Below are 19,791 nucleotides of genomic sequence, written 5' to 3'. Positions count from 1 at the left end.
TTCATTTGAATTGTTGGGTTTGTTCCTTTGACTGGGCCATCTATTCAGTTTTCCTAGTATGATTTGTTGTTTTTTGCTGGTGTCTAGGCATTTAATTACCTTAATTAGTTTATTCTCGAAATTGTATTCACTATTTTTACCTAGAATTTTCTTGCTGGACGACTTTGTTGTCTGTCTGTTCTTTGACTTTCAGTTCAGCTTATTTTAGACCTCTAGCTTAGGCTTTGTTTAACAGATCAGAATTTTTCCATTCTTGTTTACTTGTTTCTTGCCCTACCTGTATAGTGCCTCCCTCCCCAACCCTCGTCCCTTTAGGAGGGTCCACTTAGTTATTATAGACCCCAACCAGATTTTCCCAGACCAAACTGACCTCCTCTCAGGAGGAAAGAGTCACCTGCATCCATTTTCCTTGAGGGTGAGACCCAGCAGGTTGAAAGGCTTTCCTATCAAGTCTCTGGACTCTGTGTTTTTCCTGTCCTGCTCAGTATGTGGTGCTTGTCTGCCTGCGGGTCCCACCAACATAAGGTGATGTGGTACCTTTAACTTTGGCAGACTCTCCCTGCTGGGAGCATGGTTGAGACAGAGGTCCTATGTGCTCCCTCCTTTCCTTCAGGGCCCAGACCCTTTCAAGTATTATGTGCTGTCTGAGCCACAAAACCTGTTTTTTTCTTTTCTTTTTCTGTCAACCCTGTCCACTCTGTGCCGGGGCAAAAACCAGCAACCTCAGCTTTTACCCGAGGTTCAGCTGAGTTGGGGGCCTATTTTAAGTAGTCAGAATTTGTGTATTAATTCCACAGTTGGAGCTTCGTTGTGCTCAGCCCCTGCTACTAGTAAAGTCTCTTTCCTTTCCCCTCTGGGAAGCAGCCTGTGGGAGAGGGGCCCCTGCCACCGCGGCTTGGGGGAACTCATGGTTCTGGGTGGCTCACAGCCGGTCCAGCTTGTCCAGACTAGGGTACACTGTGTCAGTGATATGGCCACAGCAGTTGTTCTGTACTGTTCCTGGCCATTTACTAGCTGCTCTGGAGGATGAACTAAATCCCACACCTTGCTAAGCTGCCATCTTGGCCCTTCAGTAGGCTCATTTTTTAAGAGTAGTCATGTTACCCAGCATCATGGCAGAGTCCCTGAGCACAGCCAGGAGCCCTGCACTCACCCGGGGGGCACTCATTAGGCAACTTCAGCTATCCTAGCTACATCCCCTCCCCAACAAAGGTAGAAAGGCCTCTGCGCAGGTGTAAGAATTTAAGTCTTTATTGAGGTATCTGTATTTCATCTTTACCCAGGAGTTGCAGGGTTCCCCAGCCCATGACAAATGAATAAGGAGGATGGTGCCGGAGGCAAGCATGCTGAGTAGTAAGGGGTCACAACCTAACAGTGTGGAACGACAAAACTGTAAAAACTTAACATTCCAGAGATACTTGATATAGGGGTAAAACCTGCATGTCTCAGTCCCATAGCACAGTGCATCACATACTTCTGAGATAATGATGCCTAAGTAGAGGTTGTTATTAAGGGAAATGAGCTAACATTTATTAAGTACCAGTGTATGCCAGGTATTATGTCAGATTTACTTATTTCATCCTGCATGGAAGTTGACTTATTTTACCATTAGGGAAACCAAGGCTTCTTGCAGTTAAACAATAGCCCCCCCACCCACCTTACTCAAAGTCTTACCTAGCCCTGGAAACCAGAGAAGCCTGACTCTGAGTTTTTCAGAATCAAAACTCTTTCTTATGCATCAGTCTTACAATAAAATATAATATAATGAATTTTCAGGGAATTTATATCTAAGATGATTCAAATAAAGAATTCTGATGCCAAAAGGAATAAGCTTCAGTTATCTGGAAAATTCATTAGTGTGGGTCATCATTTCATCCCCTGAGCCTGTTGGCTCTGTTATGTGCTTTTCCAGTTATGAACTGCCCATAGTATTCTTTCACTTTTGGTGTCTTAGTGAGCTCATGAGCAGTACTGAGAGTTGTTTGATGTCTCCTAGGATCAGCAGCAGGCCCGTCAGTCTCAGCTGGCTCAGGACGAGCGAGTTTCACGTTCTTATCTCGCGCTGGCCACAGAAACTGTGGACATGTTCCATATCCTCACCAAGCAGGTCCAGAAGCCGTTCCTCCGACCAGTGAGTAGAGGTTGGGGGGGGGGGGCCGGGGGGAAACCTTGTTTTATCTCTTGAATCCCACGTTCAGACTCTGCCTTGATTTAGTTATTGAAATCCTGGATATTTCAGCTTCACAGTCATGCTGATGAGGGCAGTATTTTTAGTGACTTGTACCCAGTTATGCTAATTGATACGGTTTATAGACTGAAGTGAACATGCCCATTTCCACCGCCAGTCTGCAAAAAGTCTCTTCCAAATTGACTTCAATTTCTGCTGAGATAGCACATTGGATTTTTAGTGTTGTAGCTGCTATGTATTTCTATTGTTTATTGATTCATGTGTTTTATTTTTAGGAAGAGTATAAGGTAGCACCAAGTGGAAATTGGAGTATATTAAGTATAAATAATTGGTAATGTGTAAGATCTTTGGTTCTCTTAGTTTGAAGCTTTTTTATACCCAACAAGCCAAAAGTTAATGAGAGCCTTACTTGGCGTTTATTGAAGGTAATCACAATGCTTGAACTTAACACGATTAATAAAAACTAGGTCCTTCTTCTGTGATTAAACTGCATCATGACGGAAGAGCTTTGCATTTCTCTGACCACCCCCGCCACGCAGTTAGTCGTGACCAGGACAAAGGTAATAAAGAAGGCAGGAAAGGGACCTGAGAGGCAATAGTGGCTGTATGGAGACCGAGTTCATGATGGGATATAATTTTGCTATATAATATTCCCTCAGATTTTCTGTATTCACTCTTACCTATCCCATGACTCATTTTATCATCTCTAGGAGAGACATTTTCACCACTTCCTGGCATGTGTACAGCTCAAGAGATGAGTCTCCTCTCTCCTTTCCATCCTGCATCGCTTCATAAACAGATTTTAGTGCTACAGCAATGGAATGTGAAACAAAACAGCTCGCTATTGAAAGCATAAGAACACTGCAACTGATTTAGACAGATAGTACAGTAACTTGCTTCCCTTAAAGGTTTGCAGTATGGCATTTTAAAAACCTTTTTCTGTAAAGGCCAGATTGCAAATAATTTTGGCTCTGTGGGCCACACGGTCTCTGTCTCAACTACCTGACATTGCTGTTGCAGCATGAAAGGAGCCATAGATAAAACATATAAACGAATGAGTGCGTCTGTGTCCAGATAAAACTTTTTTTGCAAGAACAAGCATTAGACCGCATTTGGCCCCGGATAGTAATTTGCCCACCCTTGCGCTAAACTTTGTTTTATTTTGTATTCAGTGACTCTAAAGGCAGTGCTGTTTGATTGGTAGAAGGTAGAAAACCAGAATAAATTATTGGCGGTGAAATATCATAAAGCCTATTTTTAGTTCTAAATTCTCCCCTTTTTAAAGGAAATTTTTGAAACCTAAGCCTAATATTTTTGTGTTAATTACTGTGAAGTGTTTTCACTGCCCACCTGCTAACGGACCAGAGCTGCCCGTGCTCTCTGCCCTGGTCTGCTGAGGGTCTCGCGCCGGTACCTGCCTGGAGGCTGCTCCTCCCTTCCCCTTTCCCTTTGCTACCCTGCTTTACCCTTCTTTACTGGCTAGTTCAAAACTCTACTTCAAAAACCTTTAATGACCAGCTCTGTTCTGCTCTCACTACTCCTCTATTTCACAGCTTACAAAAAACATGAGTACTTCACTTTGTGCAAAAACGGGTTTGTGAAAAGCTGAATGTAAGTTGAATTTGTATCAGTCCAATCATGAAATCCAGTGTGAAACGAAAGGTACTCTTTTCACAACTCCTTTTTCAGGGCCAGTGTTTACTCTAACACTTTACCATTTAAGCCAGATTTTCCTACTTCATGTTTGCTTAAAGCAGTGTATGCCCAACTGTAGTGGGTACTGAGTCAACTTGTGCGCTTTATTTTATAATTATTTTCTAGTTGTTCAAGTTAAGCTTACTTTTTTTCACAGTTAAGATTTAAAGGTATTCAGGACCTAAATTTTATCTTTTTCATTTGCATTTCTCTCCTTGCTTTATCTGATACATAAATGAGAATGGTATATGGTATCTGTATATCAGAGACTTTTAAAATTTATAGAAAAATGATGTAGAAATTGATAGCTGAAAGAGCTTATACAAAAATTTTTGTGACTTATATGACAATGATGGATTATGAGTAATTTTCCCCTTTTCTTATTTCTTGAGGAATTTGGAGTGATATTTGTTTTTGTGATTATAAGCAATGAATTTAAAGAAAATCTTGTCTATTGTTGACATTTATAAATATTCTGTCAGCCTTCTATATGGCATTAACTGTTAGAATTTTCAAATTAGAAATGAGAAGTAAAGACATTTTTGAATGTAATATTGTCCTCCTTTTGCTTATGGTACACAGTGTGTGTAAGGATTCTTTGAAAGTAATCTAGCCAGTTTCTCTTTCTTCACTAAAATGGGAGTTTTTGGTTCTTCTTGCTTGTCTCAGCAGCATGAATTGTCCTATTATCTTATGATTTCTTAGGAACTTGGACCCCGATTGGCTGCTATGCTGAACTTTAATCTTCAGCAACTCTGTGGCCCTAAATGTCGTGATCTGAAAGTTGAAAATCCTGAGAAATATGGCTTTGAACCAAAGAAACTATTGGACCAACTGACGGATATTTACTTGCAGCTGGACTGTGCTCGGTTTGCTAAAGCCATTGCTGACGATCAGGTTAGTGCTACGCCCAAAGGAGCGAGGTCATTGGCAGGGGGGGTCTGGGGTTCAGGCTGCTCAACTGGGAAATTGCCTCTCTGCAGATTTCCCCCACTTGGCATGAAGGCGTATGGTATTCTTCAGAATTGTAGTTGGAGAAGTTTTTAGTATAGAAGTAGAAATAATGACCATAGTGGCAGGGGAACTTGTCTGGAATAGAGATGCATTGGTTGTTTTCGTTTGTAAGTAAAGACCAGCTTTAGCTCCCAGATCGTTACTAGTTCACTTCTCACCTGACCCTTCTAGCAGCCTACTTTACAAGTCCAATATATTCACAGAATAGCCCATTTTCTCCAGGCACCCGTATCTTCTTCCCAAGTTCCCTGCTTTGGTGCTACCATAATTTTTGTGGGTCTCAGGGTTAAAACCTTGTGTGTTATCTTTACGTTCTTTCCTTTCCTTTATTCCCCTGTCCCTTGTGATCAGATCTGTTTCTTGACACGATGATGCTCTTCATTTCCACAACCCTCAATTTAGTCCAAGCTGCCCTACCCCAACCTCAATTTCTGATTTTCCTATAGTCTCACAAATGATTTGCTTTCTCCTGTGTTCTTCTGTTTTTTCAGCATAATAATGGCTAATGTTTATTAATTGTGTATCAAGTTCTAACGACCTTTCATGTTTTTTGCTCATGTAATCCTCCCAAAATTCTATCATGTGGATTCTATTAAATTCCTCCTTTTAAATTAAGGAAACTGAGGCATAGAGAGGTTAAACGGGATAGAAGCAGGACTCCTACCTAGGCTGTCTGGTCCTGAGCCCACATTCTCAGCCCCTTTCCTCTCTACTTAAGATCCCCAGAAAGTGCCATGCTCATTACTCTTTCTACCTATATATTCACATTGATTATATAAATAGTCCTCTTGTGTCATCAGTAGATATTCCTGAAGATTCTCTACCCATATCTCATCTCAAGGAATGATGTTAAAATTGGGGGAATTATGGGTACTTTTTTAAATAACTGCTTTGTGATGTTAGCAAGAGATGTGGCCTTGACACAGACAGTACTTACAATCAAAAAATGCACGTGTCTAAAGCATTTGTTCCATGACAAGTGGTGGTAAAGGAGGGCGTTAGGACTGTGCAGTTATATTTGGGAGATGTTAATATATGCCTACAACCATATAAAACTGTGCATATTTAGAAATGGCAGATATGTGGTAGTCTATAGTGAAGGAAAGAAAACAGGAGGACTCATTCAGTGAGGTAGGGTCATCTGCCAGGGGCCAGGGTATGAAAAGTCCCCCAGAGGCTCTGTCATTGTTAACTGTAAAGAGACATGGAAGAGTTGTTTAGCATGCTCCCTCTTCTCCTGATAGGACTTGATGTGGTTGCCTCACAACAGTATACACAAAATTTGTAGTGTGACGGTGGAAATTGAATGGGTAACAAAAGAGTGCTGCTTTTCCTTGGTGACCGACAAAACATCCAGAACAGCCTGGGAATGCCTGTGGCTTTCAGAGGCAGCCTGTGGTGGCACCTGGCTTGAATTGCAGACAGGGTTTTCTGCACGGTGGAATACAAGTGTTCATGAATGTCTGAATGGCCCTGTTTTTCGAGACTCATAAAGCAAACACACACTAGGACCAGCAGCACAATGGAGGGCAACTCAGGCTAAGTTGATTCTTTGCATCCTTTTATAGTGTAGTGTTGTGTTGGTGGTTAGGTACTTTCTGTTTACCAGAGAAGAGGTATTTCTCTTTTGAGAAATTTTGTAATTTTGGCTTGTTTTGCTTTGTTTTGGCATGTCTTATTTTCCTGGGAAGAAGAAAATGGCAGGGAAGGAAACTGAGAGGCTTCTCTCCCTCTCTACCGAGTAGGCTGAAGATGCACATCCCGAGGATTGCAGAAAAGGCACCAGCATGGGGAGCCACTTGAGCTTTATACTGACAAAGCTGAGGGGCGAGTCCCATGCCAGAAGAGAAGTGGGACAGAACAGGTGGTCCCTGGAGCTAAGAAGGTCCTAGATGGGAAGGACTTAGAGTCCTCGGTGATCTGTGTGGATGGCCACTTCTGTCTGGGCTTTTATAAAAGGGCAGTCTCGGATTCCATGAACAGACCTCAGGTCTGATGTTTGTGGAGTATAGTCTATGGATGCCATTTTTCATTAAGGAACAAGTAATAAAACCTTCCCGAATATTGAGTGTGCATCTCACAAATTCAGTGCTTAGTTTTCTTGTTTATTTAAAAAATATTTTTTTCTGCTAATGTGATTATCACATAACAAAAATAACCACAAGTGTACAATTCAGTGGTGTTTAGTACATTCACAGTGTTATGCAGCCATCACCTGTGTCTAGTTCCAGAACATTATCATCACCCCCAAAGGAGACCGCATACCCATTAAGCAGTTTCCACATTCCCCTGTTCCCTTGACCCCTGGCAACCACTGTATTAGTTTCCTAGGCTGCTCAAAGCAAATACCATGAAATGGGTCTGCTTAAACAATGGGAATTTATTCACTCACGATTTTGAGGCCAGGAAAATGTCCAAATCAAGGCATCATCAAGGCAATGCTTTTTTTCATAAGACTGGCCACTGGCGATCCCTGGCTCTTCTGTCACATGGCAAAGCACATGGCGGAATCTGTTGGTGCTCTTCTTCCATGTTTTCCTCTTCCAGGTTTTGTCTTTCAGCTTCTTGCTTCCCTGGGTTCCCCCCCCCCCCCCCCCGCCTCCACCATATTCATTCCATTTCCATAGAACTCCATAATAGGATTAAGACTCATCCTGACTGTGGTGGGATATACCTTAACTGAAGTAACCTCATCAAAAGGTCCTACTTACAATGGGTTTACACCCACAGAAATGGCTTAACTTTAAGAACATGTGTTTCTGGGGTACATACAGCTTCAAACTACCACAACCACTAATCTCCTTCCTATGTCTGTGGATTTGCCTATTCTATAGATCTCATATAAATGGAATCATACTATGTCTGGCTTCTTTCACTTAGCATAGTGTTTTCAGAGTTCATTCACATTATGGTATGCATCAGTTCTTCATTTCTTTTTATGGCTGAATAATAGTCCATTATATATATAGCCAATGTTTTGTTCTGCCATTCATCTGTTGACAGACACTTCAGTTTCCCCCTTTTGGCTATTGTGTATAGTGCTGTGCACATTCCTGTACCAATATTTGCTTAAATACCTTTTTTCAGTTCTTTTGGGTATTTACCTAAGAGTGGAATTGCCGGGTCATATGGTAATTCTGTTTAACTTTTTGAGGAATTGCCAAACCTTTTTTCCACAGTGGCTGCATCATGTTACATTCCCACCAGCAGTGGACAAGGGTTCCAATTTCTCTACATTCTCACAATCATTTATAATTTTCCATATATTTTTAAATTATAGCATCCTAGTGGGTGTGATGTGGTATTTCACTCTGGTTTTGATTTCTATTTTCCTAATGATTAATAATGTTGAGCATCTTTTCAACATGTTTATTGGTCATGTATATATTCCTTTATTCAAATTCTTAGGTCATTTTTTTAACTGGGTTGTTTGTCTTTTTTGTTTTGAGTTGTAAGAGTTCTTAAATATTCTTTGTTAGTAGACCTTTATCAGATATGTGATTTGTACATATTTTCATACTTAATTTTATAACCATTCTGTACAATTCATGAGGTCAAGAATAAAACCTATGCTTTCTCTGACCCCTCCCACACTAAACTCAAAGAAGCGGTACATTGATATGTGTTTGGTTGGTTCATTGATGTCACTGCTCTTTGAAGCTGAATTCCATGCCCCTTATCATAAGTACCCTTTGATTTCTGTTAATCCTTATTACACTGCTGTATCTTAGAAGTTGAATTGTAAGCACGCCCAAGTCAATTAGTTGAATTGTAAGTATGCACAACTCAATTGGTCAAAAATTCATCATCTTTTGAAAAACAGAGTGGGTAATGTTTTATGATGATAAGAAATGGGCAATGAAATGCTACTTGTTACACAGCAAAGTTCAAAAACATGTATGACGAAGAGGGTTCAGTGGTAGAATTCTCTCCTGCCGGGCGGGAGACCTGGGTTCAGTTCCTGGTCCATGCACTTCCCAAACTAAGAAGCAAAACAAAAAAAAAACAATGAACAAAAATTCAACAAATGGTGCTGCAATAAGGGGATACTCACATGGAAAAAGAATGAAATGTGACCCCCACCATACAGCATACAAAAAAAAAAAAAAAAAACATGTATGGTGAAATTGTCTCTGTATTGTCTAGAGCAGCGCCCCTCAATAATACCCTGTGCATTTTTGCCCTTCCTGCATCTCATGTCTTTCTGTCATTTATCCTCTGTGCCTTTCCCCAAAGGGAATGGTACTATGGCTTACGTGGGTTGTAATAAATAGGCACTGAATAAAGCATTTTAGAATTAACATAGTAGTTTAGTTTTAGAAAATTTTAACCAGGCTCTCTGAAATTTCCAGGGTTATAGAAAATGGCTTTTAACATTTTTACTAGGTTCCCGCACCCTGCTAACAGTTTACCATTTCCAGTCTTTTTCTGTAAATTGAATGGATTAGTCAGGGGCCTGTGTGTCTGGAGAGAAAAAGTTTATTTAGAAACTGAAGCTAAAAAAAGAAAGAACGATTGAGGAATTTCAATCCAGTGCCCCAAGAGAACATAAGTATTGAGACAAATTTAAACTCGAGTTGTGAATGTGAATATACAGATGGAATTCACAGGTCATGTAGTTAAGAGCAGATGCTCAAGGAGGGCTGTAATGTGACACCCAGGAACCCACAGTAAAGCAGTTAATGAAGTCAAGAACACAAGCACTTCCTGGCCAAAGCTGAGTGCTGGGAATGCAGAGGCTTAGGCCTCGCGGACCTGGGCAGTGTGAGCCTAAGGCTGGCCCAAGTTTTATGGCACTGGGGTTGGGGGGGAGGGGGGGAGGGCATCTTTGGGGGAGAGAAGTGCCCTAGAATTCCTGTTGACACAATCTGCCTTGAGCTTAGCCAGCTGGCTTGCAGGTACCCCATTTCCAGTGCCCCACTTGCTAAATCTCACACGTTTGAACACTTACAAGTCAGGGGAGGGGAGTCAAACAAACACATTACTCTCTCCCTTTCAGGTGTGGGATCATTTGGATGAGCAAAGCCTGGGCCACTGACACTCAGACAAGTATTTTAACAGTGCAATTTAGTTTTGGTCTAAGTTCTCTGGGCGGTACCTGATGTGATTTGAGGTTGCGGTCCTATTCATACAGAGCCTCATTTATTCATTCCCTTCCTCTGTTTACATCATTGCCATTAGTTGACATGTGGTCAATATTTGTGCCATAAATGCAAAATATAATATAAATTGTTATTTTGTTGTGCCAGTATTTCATATGAATTAGGCACCTGTGAGGTAATACTACTGTCCTCATTTTATGCCCCAAAAATCTGGATCTCAAGAGAGTTAGCAGTTTGCCCAAGACCACACAGCTGGTACATGGTCAAGCCAGAATCCGAACCTAGGCTCATCTGGGACTGTGGTGGGCATGCATCTCTGAAGCACCCCTCCCACTTATGTCCACAACCAGGACCCGTCAGCCCTTTTTCTGGGTGGTCTCATGTTAGGAGCAGCTGACTTTTGATAGTGTTAAACAAAAGAAGCTTAAAGAATTGAAAGTGAATGGGAGTAAATGCCTTTCAGGCATGACCTATATTGAATTATTTAAAATCATTTACCTTTAAGGCAGAGAGCTGAAATTTCTGCCCCTGTCACACACTACTAGGGCACCATGCCCTTCAAGGACTGAAAGAGATTAGAGTCCCTTCTCTTTTTTTTTTTTTTTTGCATGGGCAGTGTATTAGTTAGGCTCTTGAGAGAAACAGAATCAACAGGGAACACTCGCAAATATAAAATTTATAAAAGTGTCTCATACTTTTTTTGATACGTGTTTGATATGGGGCCACGGGAACGCAGAGTCCAAAATCCGCAAGGCAAGCTGTGAAGCCAAGGGTCTGGACAAACTCCACAGGAGAGGCTCACCAGCCGAAGCAAGAAGAGAGCCTGTCTCTTCTGAATCCTCCTTAAAAGGCTTCCAGTGATTAGATTAAAATCACTCCTCTTTGGCTGACTACAAATGGAATCAGCTGTGGATGCAGCTGAACATGATCATGATTTCATTCTATGAAATGTCCTCGTCACAACAGACAGGCCAGCACTTACCCACCAAACAGGTACCACCACTTGGCCAAGTTGACACATGAATCTGACCATGACAGTTTGGGTGGCCAACTCTTCAAGGCAGGCTGGAGGTGGGGCAGTTATGTCCTCAGGGCAAACTATTACAGAGTTATCTAGAGAAGACACTATGATCTAGGGTTTCAACCTCACCCCCAACATCATTATCAATCCATGTCACCATCCCATTTTTCAGGGTCCCACTCCTTTCCAATCAGTGCCCTCACTTTAACGGCAGACACCATGCAACATTGAGATTTCAGTTTACGTTGTAAAGTTGCTACTTTAACAAGAAGATTCTGAGTGTGATTTTCAGAGATCTCAAGTCTACAGCTACAGGAAATAAGATTTCCTTCAGGATACTCTTAGAAACATCCACATCTGTCAGACGGCGCTTAAGCTTCTCATTTGAAGCCTTAAGCCCATCCCTTTCACTCCTTAACGTAGCCAGTGTATCTAACAAGAACCAGCCAACATCTCTATACCTCTTATTTCCACAAAACTCTGTAAAGGTGTCAAAAACATTATCCCCCAGAGCCTGGCTTCGTACAAGCGAAGCATTAGGAGAATCGAATGGTGATATTTTGACTATCTCTTTTGCCAACTCACTCCATGGATTGGGAGTGTCATTCTGATTATGGGAATCAGAGTCCTTAGTGCCTTTGAGTCCAGTCAGAGTAGAAAACCATTTGTAAAAACCCATTTTTAAGATTCAGTTTCTTAAGAACCACTCCTGGTACCAAGATGTATTAGTTTCTCTAGAGAAACAGAATCAACAGGGAACACTCGCAAATATAAAACTTATAAAAGTGTCTCACGGGGCCACGGGAATGCAGAGCCCAAAATCCACAGGGTAGGCTGTGAAGCTGACGATTCCAGTGGAGGGTCTGTACAAACTCCACAGGAGAGGCTCGCCAACCGAAGCAGGAAGAGAGCCTGTCTCTTCTGAATCCTCCTTAGAAGGCTTCCAGTGATTAGATTAAGCATCACTCATTGCAGAAGACACTCCTTTTTGGCTGACTACAAATGGAATCAGCTGTGGATGCAGCTGACATGATCATGATTTCATTCTATGAAATGGCCTCATTGCAACAGACAGGTCAGTACTTGCCCAACCAGATAAGCAGGTACCACCACTTGGCCAAGTTGACACATGAACCTGACCATGACAGGTAGGTATCAGGAATCAAACCCAGGGGTCTAGCATGGCAGGTGAGAGCTCTGCATGCTGACCCACTGTGGACTGCCGCCTTCTCTTTTTAACATTTAAACTTGAATAGAAATGTATGCCTACTGTAAAAATTCCTTTTATTTGCCTCAGTCCTACAGCTCTCTCCAGAGATAATGACCTTCTGTTATTTGACATGGATTATTCTAATTCTGTATATTTATTGTCATATGTAAATATATCTATACACACACTCAAATAATTCTGGGGGGGGGTTTGGAGAATAAAAAACACACAAAGGAATCATACAGTAGATATTTTCTGCAGCTTGCTTTCTTCCCTGCTGAAAATATATTTACTTCTCATGTTGCCTTTCCTCATCTGCAGAGATCCTACAGCAAGGAGCTGTTTGAAGAAGTTATTTCAAAGATGCGGAAGGCAGGGATCAAATCCACGATAGCCATAGAGAAGTTTAAACTCCTGGCGGAGAAAGTGGAAGAGATAGTAGCCAGGAACGCGCGCGCTGAGATCGACTACAGCGATGCCCCAGACGAGTTCAGAGGCAAGTGGATGCTGCGGGTTTCAAAGCCGAGGTCTCCGATTTGGAATTAACTCAGAAAAAGTAACATGAAGAAAGGTCTTGCTGTGCTTTCCATTTCTTACTGGTGTCTGTAGATGTTTTTTAAAATACTCTCTGAAATTACATTTGCCTACTTATAGTTTGTACTGTAAATTAAAAGAAAGATTTCAAACCAGGTAACAATCCTGGAATTCTAAGAGCAGTCATGCCTTTGCAATTGGGGATTCCCGTTTTCAGAGCTGTGACAAGTAGTATGACACAGGACGCTAGCCCGCCATCTCCTCCCTGCCCTGCTTGCGAGGGTCTGCCAGGGTGTCTTTTTATCCCTCCCAGCAGGAGGTTACTTTTCCCTTGACACAAGGCCATGTGTATGCCTTTATCTAATGCCGATTTCATCCTAAACTCGGGGACTGGCAGGGCGAATCTGATTGTTGTTCCTATGGGTATATTTTTTATAGCCAGGAGAGGCTTTGTTTTGTTTTCTTTTTCCGCTTCAGGCTTTATTATTAGATTCGAGTTTGACTGACGGGAGGATCTTTGTCTCTGCAGACCCCCTGATGGACACCCTGATGACGGACCCTGTGCGCCTGCCCTCGGGCACCGTCATGGACCGCTCCATCATTCTGCGGCACTTGCTGAACTCCCCCACGGACCCCTTCAACCGACAGACGCTGACCGAGAGCATGCTGGAGCCAGGTAGGGGAGGGCAGGCCGCCGTCAGTAGCAAGAAGTTAAGCCAGAATCATCTACCAGAAATTAATCAAAAGATGGACGTTTATCATATCCAGAAACTTTTTATGGGAAGAGACTTGCAATGCTCTTTGCTCTTTTTCACTATAGAATTCCTGTCCTTCCTTCTACTGGTCCCATTTCTCCTGCAGTCCTCAGCTTAATGAGGGAATGAATAGCCTTTTCTTTCCGTGTATGTACAGAACTGCGCGCATCATCTGTCAGGAGGAGTCCTCCCAGCCGGGACATTAATCCTTCTTTCCCTTTCTTTCCTCAGTGCCGGAACTGAAAGAACAGATTCACGCCTGGATGAGAGAGAAACAGAACAGTGATCATTAAGCCGTCCCCCTTGCCCTCCCTCTGCCCGAAACCAGCCCCGGCCCGCGAGGCAAGCAGAGGCAGCACTGGCGGTGAACGTGCTGTTGAAACATTGGAGGACAAATGTGGCACAACACACCGAGAGCCTGCCCAGAACGACCACACCGCAGAGATCTGAAAGGACACGAATGAGGAGAGGAGCCCAGTCCCTGTACATATATTTAAGTGACAAATATGGTCAAAAGCTTGAGGGACAAATTTTATGATTGCTTGTGTAATAAAGCCTGTCCTTCATATGTGACAATTTGGGGCTTTGCAGCAGAGTCTTTTAGTCAAAATGAGTGGCTCTGGGCAGCGCCCCCTTCATTATCTTCTTTTTTTTAAACCCAATATCCGTTGATTTGATTGTGATTAGAGAACTTTGGACATTTTGCTGCTAAAGAATCTTTTTGTCCCCCCTCCTCCTTCCTGGCCCTAATTGCACTGCTGTGGATTTTTTTAAGAGAAGCAAAGACAAAAATAAACTCCTCTCCCGGCCCTCCAAACGTATATTCTGTGAGATAACTGTGCCTGCAACAAAGTGTTAATCCTGGGATCGTATTTTTATATCATATTCACATATTTGTTTTTTTAATTGGTGTTAGATGACATGATTAATAAAAAAGGCAAGATATTTTCAGAATTTGAATTTCAGTTTTTTTTTCTTTAGTAATGTCCCTTTTAAATTTTTTATTCTAAACAAAATGAAGAGAATCTTGTTGCTCTGGTTCTTGTAATAAGCCCTCCATTAGGAATCTGAGAAACAGCTGCATCAAAGGAGGTATTTAAGTGTATCAGGACTTACATGACTTACATTTTTGGGGGGGGGGGGATGGGGTGGGGGCATTAAAGGAAGGTTGTTTTTATAACGCTATATGACAGTTCTAAGTCTTTACAGTTGTCGTATGGGGTAAATAAGTTCCTTAACTCTTGAGTCTGTGAGTTCAGAGCAGGGTCATTTGTGTGATGTGTCCTCTGGGGCTTGGCCTTACCAAAGCAAAAAGATGTCTTTTTGTTTAAACACAAACACACACACACACACACACACACAAAAGTATACATATACACACAACTTTTTGTATTACTGTTCCCTACTTAACATACTTGAATTCTTGAATTTCTTTGGGGTAACAAAGGATTTAAAACCATAAAGTGTTTTAAAGAAATTAAGTCTAAAAAACATACTTTCTTTTTCTTTTCCTTTTTGCCCTCCACAGACAATGTCCTCTGTTCAGTTCCCAACTCAAACTACAATAAATGGTGATACCCATTCAGAAGGAATCTTCTTTGAGTCTCTTCTTTTCTTTGAGTGGAAGAAAAGGGGTGGGTAAAGATCAAGGGCCAAATGAGTTTGCATGTAATGAATTATCTTTTGGAGTTGCTATTTTTTAAATAAAATTTTCTTATATGTGTCAGAAATTTGTGTTTTCATTCTACTTTTGTTTTCCCTTTTCATTGTTTGAGGGGGTAAACCTTTGTCATGTTCAGTCTTTTGCCTTTATCTAGTTGTTCCCCAATCTTAAATATCTTTCCATGATCTTTAAGATACTTAATCAAGTCCAACCCATTTTGTAAACATTTTCTTAAATACTTCAATTATTATTATGAATCAGCTCATGTTATAACAGTAACAATAAAAGCAAGCACCTGTATAGCATTTACCCTGTGCCAGGCACTATGCAAAGGCCCTGTCCTTTCATCCTCTAGGAGGACCACTGCAGTATCTCTGTTTCTTTGTTTTATTTTAAACAGGTCCCAGTGTGGGCTGTGCAGACATTAGGTAACTTGACCACAGTCACCTGGCCAGTTGTTGGAGGAGCCTGTGTGCCTGCTCTTAGCCGCCCTATCTGTTCCTTCTCTTGAGCATATTTTAGACTCAGTCAATCTTTCTCCAAAAATGCAACGTATTCACTGTAGCAAAAGTTTTAGAAAGTATAGATAAGCAAAAAAAGAAAATGGAAATAACCCATAATCCCACCATGCAGATAACTGCTGTTGATTTGGTTTACTTTTTACTAAGCTTATACAGAAAATTATACTGTGTCCTGGCTTCATGCTTAATTTTGTTTCTTTATCCATCTCATGAATGTGTATTGTTTTTCTTCTTTCCATCTAGATTATAAATTCTTCAGTACCAAAGAATCTGTCATATTGTTTGAGTCCCCTGGTCATCCCCCATGAATGTAACAGGATGCTGCTTCTTGCCTCCATATGCACTCATTGTTTTGAATGTTCAAAATTCGGAGGTTTCGAGGAAATGATCCTTGAGAGAAACACAATTAAAATAACTTCTTACCTGTTTTGTAATTCACTATTGTGTGGGTCTGAAAAAGGAGTTGATAGAATATATTTTGTAAAAATAGCTGTTCATTATTTTGTTCACATTTTGTAACCTTTGGATTTGGTACATAAATCGTGAATTCGGGTGTTTTTCTTGGGATACAGGGTGACAGGAATAGACCCCATCTGACTAGTTATGCTTTTGATTGAAGGAAACACCCACAATAACCCCTGAGCTTAATTTTGAGATCAGCTAGGGATGGGCTGAAGGAAGCCAACTTAAACTGTATAAGTGTACACTTGTGCAAGCCACTCTTAGGTATATTCATTTAATCCTGTCAACAGCCTTATGATGATACTGTCATCATCCTCATTTTATAGATGTATAAAACCCAGGCATGACGCAGTTAAATAACTTGCCCAAGATCTTGTCGCTGAAGAGCAGTGGAGCCTGTATGAATCTAGGCCATCTGAGCTTCAAATCTGTTGTGCACCACCCCTGCTGCATGTGAGATGTCCACAATAGGTGAGTCCAGCACAGTTCAAAATGCCCAAGAAATGTGGAGAAGCAGGACAACATTTTGGAAGGGGCTTTGGCCTTCTGGTCTGCAGCCCTGAGCTCTAGATCTAACCCTTATTCTAAGCAGTTCAATAACTTGAAGAGTTACATGGCTTTAATTCCAGCCACTCACCATTGACCCACATTTATCTCCAACCCAGGACTCTTCCTTGTTCTGCAGACACTGGACACTTCAGATGTCTAAAAGGCCCTCAGACTTAACATCCACACCCAAAGTCCATTTTATTTGATCCCAAACCTGCTCCTTCTCATTTCTTGATCTTAGTAAATGCAACTTCACCATTCCGAGTCACTCAGTCCAAAAGTCTAGTGTCATCTGTTGCTCTCTCAATCTGTATCCAATCCATCCACAAATATCTCAGCTCTGCCCACAGAGCATATCCCAGAATGCCACCGCTTCTCACCATGTCCACCACTGTTCGTTTCCTCCTGGATGAGTGCGGTAGCATAACTGCCCTCTCTAATCCTCCCCTTGTCCTCCTTTCTCAAAACAGCAGCTAGAATGATCTGGTTAAAACTTAAGGTTATGTCATTTTTATACAACTCCTCAGAATAAAAGCCATCCCCACCTCTGTCCTCCATCTCTCTGACCTCATCTCCTACACCCTTCCTCTCACTCAGCCTCTCAGCCACACTGGCCTGGCTGCTTTCCTTAAATACACTAGGCATGCTCTGCATCACTGCCAGGCCCTCGTACTTGTTGCTCCCTCTACAAAGAGTCTTCTGCCCAGGCTATCCACACGGATCAATTACTCCCTTATTTCCTTCAAGTCTACTAAAATACCACCTTAGTCTTGCCCTGTCCACCCCAATTAAAATTGAAACTAATTCATCCACTTCAGTTGTCCCTTGCTATTATTTCCTTTCTTAGCTTTCTCTCTGGCACTTGTCATTATCTAGCATGCTATATCTATTATTAATTTTATTTGTTTATAGTCTGTCTCCTCCCTAGAATGTAAGCTTCACAGGGCAGAGATTTTAGTCTGTTCTGTTCTGTGTCCCCAGCACCTGCATGAGTGCCTGGCACAGAATAGACGCTCAGTTTATATTTGTTGAGTGAATTAATCTCTTCATATATTTGTTGGTCATTCATCCCGGATGTCTCCTGCTGCATAACAAAATTATCCTCAAACTTAGTGGCATAAAACTGCAACAGAGATAAAAAAAAATCTCTCACAGTTCTTGAGGTTCCATGAGCAGGCATACAAGGGGACCAGGAAGGAGCTGTATCACCTTTGACAATCTAGCCTAGGAAGTCAAACAGTGTCACTTCTATCCTAGTCATAATCCTGCCTGGCTTTAAAGAGAGACATTGTAGAAGGCTCCTAGTGATACGAGGAATCTCAACATCCCATTGTAAGAAGAGCATACAAGATGGGAGATATTGTTGTGGTCATCTTGTAGAATAAGATTCACCACATTCCCCCTCTGCCAATAATTTACATCCTTCCTATGTACAAAATGCATCCACCACCATCCCCCAAATTCATCTCATTATGGCCTCAGCTTGAAGTCCAGCATCCCATCATCTAAATCGAATCCAGGTGCAGATGAGGCTCCTCAGATATGATTCCTTGGATTCAGTTCCTTGAGTAACATCCCTCTGGATCGGCAGATCCATGCACTAAAGACACAAGTTATCTCCACACACACAGCTTACAGTAATGGAACAGGCATAGGCTAACCACTATAGTCATTGCGTTCACAAAGTTGGAGAATGAGTCATTGACATGGTGAAGTAAGACATCTGAAAAAGTCTGCCATCAGAATCAACTACTCAAAGGACAAATCCCACTTGCTAAGAACTCTAGAGGATGAGAGAGACTGAAGAAGGACTCCATAAATGCTGAATCAAAGAAAAGGAAAAATAATCTCCAAGATCAGATAGCAAATTTCCATCCCAGACCCACGTCTGAATTCCTGCCCCTCACTTGGTCTCACACACAGTGGGAGTCATGCAGAGGTAGCACAACCTGGGTCTCCAGCCATGGGTACAGACGACAGAGCCACTCACAGCAGCAAGTTAGAACCCGATGCATACCCAGATGCAGGGACCCCAGTCCTCAGAGATTCAGGGTGGATCACAAGGTGCTAAGTTGTGTGGCATACAAAAGGACCCCCGGGGTGGGGGAGACCACAGCAGAACTGTTGGCAAGAGGTGTGCACACACTTGAGTTTCTGTTGGTGAAAACCCCTAAATGCAAAATGGACCTTCCTGGATTGATCCCCTCTCACTCCCCAGGGCAGGGTACCCCAACAGGGAAGAAACTGGAGGCAGAAAGCTGCATAGGAAGAAAAAATTGAGGGTGGTGGGGAGAGTTAATCTGAACTACTAAGACAGGAAGGGTACCAGAACTGAAAAGTCTAAGGAAAAATGTGCACTGAGTGAGGGGGTGAATTTAAACAAATCGTAGGAGCTGGGGAGAAAATTCTGCACAAAAGCAAACAGAACAGATCAAGATTCCCAAAGGAAAAAAGGAAGCTTTCTCCGGGAGGTGAAACAACTGCACAAAAAGTACAGTCTTAAAAAATTGTACCACACATCCAGGTGAGGAAGAATCAGGTGAGGAAGAGCTGAAAAAATCTGAACAGTTAAACACGGGCTATTCTAAAGGTCTAGAATAAATTGGACCAAGCATCAAAGAACAGCCTTAACCCAAAGCCAATCAACTATAAAACCTCAACAAGAGGGAGAAACGACCTTCAGAGTTAACTCATCAAGATAATTACAGTAGAAACAGCTGGGGCTGCTCCACTTACTATACTCCTTTATGAGATGTAGCAGCACCCAGGAGCTGCCCCTAAAGCCCTAATGCACAGGGTTGTTCTCAGAATTTGGGTTCCCTCCTTGATTCTCCCCCTCCAAGTCCCGCAACTGGCTGCCCCGGCCACCCTGACCACCCCCGGAGGCAGCTACAGATCAAGCCGGTGCCTTCTCACTGCCCATTTGCCAACAGCTCCCTTCCTGCAGGGCTCCAAGCCCAGGGGGAAGGAATCCAAACCCTGCCTGAGCACGCACAGCTCCCCATGCTTCAGCCCCAAACACGAGGTTGAGTCTTTGGCGTCTGTCTGATTTCAGCTCTGCTCCTTCAGCCTGAGCA

The 19,791-nt window shown here is 42.2% G+C and overlaps 1 protein-coding gene and 1 long non-coding RNA gene across 6 annotated transcripts in view; one reads left to right on the top strand and one right to left on the bottom strand.

Annotated features, from left to right (window-relative positions):
* UBE4B (ubiquitination factor E4B) overlaps positions 1–15,243 on the top strand; it is a 188,161-nt gene extending 172,918 nt beyond the window's left edge. For all 5 annotated transcript variants that reach the window (XM_077151361.1, XM_077151362.1, XM_077151364.1 and 2 more), the window contains 5 exons: positions 1,997–2,131; positions 4,589–4,780; positions 12,552–12,726; positions 13,294–13,440; positions 13,751–15,243. In XM_077151361.1, the coding sequence (XP_077007476.1) occupies positions 1,997–2,131; positions 4,589–4,780; positions 12,552–12,726; positions 13,294–13,440; positions 13,751–13,812 (711 nt within the window). In that variant the 3' untranslated portion in view covers positions 13,813–15,243. The remainder of the gene's footprint in view (positions 1–1,996; positions 2,132–4,588; positions 4,781–12,551; positions 12,727–13,293; positions 13,441–13,750) is intronic.
* LOC143674945 (uncharacterized) overlaps positions 12,322–19,791 on the bottom strand; it is a 38,261-nt gene continuing 30,791 nt past the window's right edge. The window contains exon 3 of the long non-coding RNA XR_013171292.1: positions 12,322–13,778. This is a non-coding gene — a long non-coding RNA (uncharacterized LOC143674945). The remainder of the gene's footprint in view (positions 13,779–19,791) is intronic.

The sequence above is a fragment of the Tamandua tetradactyla genome, chromosome 2 (genome assembly GCF_023851605.1).
Source record: "Tamandua tetradactyla isolate mTamTet1 chromosome 2, mTamTet1.pri, whole genome shotgun sequence".
Taxonomy (NCBI): Eukaryota; Metazoa; Chordata; class Mammalia; order Pilosa; family Myrmecophagidae; genus Tamandua; species Tamandua tetradactyla.
Note: the sequence above shows the minus strand (reverse complement) of the source record. Positions and strands in the feature narration are given on the sequence as shown.